Source organism: Triticum dicoccoides, chromosome 7B (genome assembly GCF_002162155.2).
Source record: "Triticum dicoccoides isolate Atlit2015 ecotype Zavitan chromosome 7B, WEW_v2.0, whole genome shotgun sequence".
NCBI lineage: Eukaryota > Viridiplantae > Streptophyta > Magnoliopsida > Poales > Poaceae > Triticum > Triticum dicoccoides.
In genome coordinates this window covers 493,936,792-493,940,661 of record NC_041393.1, presented here as the reverse complement: position 1 = coordinate 493,940,661, position 3,870 = coordinate 493,936,792, and the positions used below count along the sequence as shown (strand labels likewise).

Below are 3,870 nucleotides of genomic sequence, written 5' to 3'. Positions count from 1 at the left end.
TCGAGGGCTTGCTTAAGAATACGAAAGAAGACTCTTGTGGAAATGGCATGAAATACAATTTGATCCTATTCATGGGGATTCCGTAAATATCCCATTTCAAAACTCGAAACAATGGTGTAGCAACTTTTCTTCGGGAAATGTGGAAATGACCCTAGATTTCAATTTCCCGGTGATACTGGCCGATACCAAGGTTACGTCAAGGTGGATGATATTTATATTTTGTTATTTTGAAAACTAAAGTGAACTTTGAACTACTTCTCCTCGATTTCATTAACTAGACCACATATCAATGGGCCCGCTTGAATGGCATGCAATCACCCAAGAACATATTGAAATACTATAACCATGTAGATCATCGTGATTGACATCAAAATTTTTAGTTACCAGTCGATTGAATCTAAATTTAGAAATCTGAAAAAGTTTAAAATTTCAATCCACTGATAACCAATTAAAATCTTGTTTGACGATTACAAACCACGAACTACACCCCTACAAGGAGAACGTGGAAAGTCGGGAAACTCCACCAAATAGGCATCAATTCCTAGATTCCCACATCTACACCAATATGATCGGGTGTGTCGCCTCCATGGGATGGGCATGCTTGTGCTTCTTGAGGTCACGGAATTCGTTCCTAATCTTTGCAACTCTAGACTAGTGATGCTAGACGAACCACAGGCGCATGCGTGTACGTGTGGTGGTGTACGTGTACGTTAGTAAGCGAGTTTAGGAAATCATTGTGGCACTATCGATCACATCCGAACAACCGAATAGATCTAAGAAGACCTAATTACGTACCAAAATGAAGGTTTGATGAGCTAAGCGCGCAATTTTATGCCGAAAAAGGCTTTCGCCCCGCTTTATATATAAAGCAGCGCGCAATTTTATTGGCTCAGCGCCTCAGCCACAAACTATGGACGATGAGCTATTTAGTACATAGGATTAGCCAGGCCAAACGTACGTACCACCGGTCATCTGTGTGCTACAGCGAAATATCCCTTGCCCTAAATCGAGGGCACGCTACAGTAGACGTACGAAATGATTGCCACATAGGATCATACGCACTCGGATCACGCGTCACGACATCCCTAGAGAGAGAGACCCTGATCCTTGTCGGGCCCTAGGAATTCTAACGTGTGTTTGCACAGCGCCCGACGTGTTTTACTGTTCCCCGCCGATCTAGCTAATCCCTTTCCTGTGCTCTCCACCCTCTCTCTAGCTACCTCTCTGTGAAAGTGATCATACAAGGCCTCCCTCTCTCTCTCGGTTCCTTTATAAAAGGGACCCGACCCCCCCTCCTGTTCGTGATCTCTCTCGATCGGCTCTCTGCAAACTGCACATCACAGTGCTAGCTAGCTAGCTCCTCCCCTCCCCATCTCATCCTGATCTCCAATTATCTGCGCTCCCTAGCTCGCTAGATCTCCTCTAGATCTCATCATGTCTACCATCTACATGAGCCAGCTCTCTACTGCTTTCCCTCTAATGGAGGAAGATCATCACCAGGATCACCATCAGGGGCACTTCCAGGCCTTCACCCTGCCCAAGGATCCCCCCATATTGTTCCCTTTTGTGATCAGCAACAGCGGCCCTAGCGACAACAGCAGTACTCTCAGCTACGGATCAGACCAGCACTTGATGCAGCACCATGCCATGCTAGATCAGCCCCAACATGTAAGTTGGAACAATTTCTTTCTCAGTTCTATATGTACTACGTATTAGTTTGCTTGGTCACTTTCTGGCTAGCTGCTCAATTAACACGATCCTTTGATTTGTTATGTGCATCAGATGATCGGTGGATCATCCAGTGTGTTCTCGACGCCGTTCCCGACCGTCGAGAGCATCCGCGACGACATGATCGAGCGATCCTACTCGTACGATCCATATGATATGGAGAAGCTGCAGGCCACCAGCGGATCGCTCAAGATCGGCAAGTGGACGGCGCCTGCTCCCGCAGCCAAGATGAGGATCACGAGGAAGACGAGCGATCCTGGTGTCAAGAAGCCGAGGAAGAGGGCGCAGGCATACGAGGATCATGGCCACATGGGCGGCATGAACCAAGCTCTGGGTGTTATTAGGACATGCTCTGATTGCAACACCACCAAGACCCCCTTGTGGAGGAGTGGTCCTTGTGGCCCCAAGGTAGTACTACGATTTGTTTGTTAATTCTGTGGTCACTTGGTAGGAGTACAAGTTAGTTAATGGTGCAACGGTAACTAACTTCGCTCCGGTTTGCATGGCGCAGTCGCTTTGCAACGCGTGCGGCATCAGGCAGCGGAAGGCGCGCCGGGCGATGATGGCCACCGGAGCGGCGCCCGCCACGGATGTTGGTGCCACCAAGGCGGCCGCGCCGGGTGACGACGCCGTGACGGTGCACCCACCGAAGGTGAAGAAGGAGAAGAGAGCTGCCGACGTCGACCGGTCTCTGCCGTTCAAGAAACGGTGCAAGGTGGTCCAGGATCACACTGCCACAAACGCCGCTGCTTCCACCACCGTCGAGGCTGCCGCAGAGCCACCGGTCGTCGTCACCACCACCACCACCACCACTGCTGCTGCTGCTGCACCGGCGAGGGATCTCGTCGACACCATCGGGGCCAACTGGAGCAAGAGCCCTACTGTCGCCGCAGCTGCTTGCTTCCGGCCATCGCCGGCGACGTTCGCGGTGCCGGTGCCGGTGCAGGACGAGATCACGGACGCCGCCATGCTGCTGATGACGCTGTCCTGCGAGCTTGTCCGGAGCTGATCGATCCACACATGGAACACTCGAGAGACTCTGATCTATCCACCACGGTACCCCCCGGGCTTTTCTGCCTTAGTCCGTTAGACAGTCGGTACGTACTGTCCGTGCTGCCGCGTTTTTGGTTTCTTGTTCTTGTTGCTAGTGTAACCCTGCGCTACTGTTAAAGTCTTGTGATTCGTTTGTGTGTAAGATAAGATGGTGAGAAAGAGAGAGATCTAGAGAAAGAGAGGTAGAAACAAGGAGAGATCAGAGGAGAGAAGAGGATAAAAATAAAAAAACAACGTGAGCTAGCTAGCTAGGATTTGCAAACACTGTGAGATCGAGTGAGTTGAGTTTGAGTAGCTAGCTTTTTGTTGCCACGGCTAATAACCAAGCCAATGGCTACTATATAGCATGTATGTTTTGTTCTTTGTTTTGCTCGAACCATTTGTACTGTGACTCGTAATAATAAATACCGAAAGACCGGACCATGAAATGTCGCTGTTCATTGGGAATCGTTCATGACTTTTGCTTCTGATGCATGATTATATGTCAGTGATGACCTGCTTTAGTTTTTGTCAGCGCGCACAGTGTTAACTTTTATCATATGCGACCCGAGAAGCTTAATTAATTTGCGACCCGAGAAGCTTAATTAATTTGATGCACATACTGAATTGTGGATGATGCTAGTAGCTTTGCACAGGAAAGAAGGCATAACTTTCCATCGCCAAAAAAAGGAGGCATATTGGATTAGTATATCTTAATTTGGGTTTCTACTAAAATCAAACATTTCAAACCTTAGATGGGGTATCATCAAGTCAGTAGTAACTAGTAAGCCAAATGTTACACATGCCTCATCTGCAAAACAAAAGTTACACATGCCACGTTAGTGTGTTTCTTTCACTTGTATTCTCAAAACACAAGTTTAGCGCCGTAGCAACATAGTTATCATGTTTTACACTGAAATGCTATCAGGCAAAGCGTTTGTGGCGAACTTATCTCACAAACAACCAAACATAGCCAAGCTAATTTTTAGATCTAAGGAGATCCGTCCATATATTGACACACAGATCTTCTGTAGTGTCCTCGATTTTTTTGTCTCCAGTCCACGTTGAAAGTTCATAATAATTTGGGCCGCCCTTCATGTAGAGCCCCGA

At 47.9% G+C, this 3,870-nt stretch overlaps 1 protein-coding gene across 1 annotated transcript; it reads left to right on the top strand.

The window, feature by feature from the left end:
- Positions 1 to 1,288: 1,288 nt before the first annotated feature.
- Positions 1,289 to 3,221, top strand: LOC119337707 (protein CYTOKININ-RESPONSIVE GATA TRANSCRIPTION FACTOR 1-like). The gene is made up of 3 exons (XM_037609867.1): positions 1,289 to 1,668; positions 1,783 to 2,136; positions 2,240 to 3,221. The coding sequence occupies exons 1-3, from the start codon at positions 1,435 to 1,437 to the stop codon at positions 2,735 to 2,737; spliced, it is 1,086 nt and encodes a 361-aa protein (XP_037465764.1). The 5' UTR covers positions 1,289 to 1,434; the 3' UTR covers positions 2,738 to 3,221.
- The last annotated feature ends 649 nt before the right edge of the window (positions 3,222 to 3,870 follow it).

Bases quoted from the DNA above. Each gene is read 5' to 3' on its own strand.
- LOC119337707 (XM_037609867.1), top strand. From the start codon at position 1,435: ATGTCTACCATCTACATGAGCCAGCTCTCTACTGCTTTCCCTCTAATG. The intron at 1,669-1,782 runs GTAAGTTGGAAC...TATGTGCATCAG, and splicing joins TGCTAGATCAGCCCCAACAT to ATGATCGGTGGATCATCCAG. The intron at 2,137-2,239 runs GTAGTACTACGA...TGCATGGCGCAG, and splicing joins GTGGTCCTTGTGGCCCCAAG to TCGCTTTGCAACGCGTGCGG.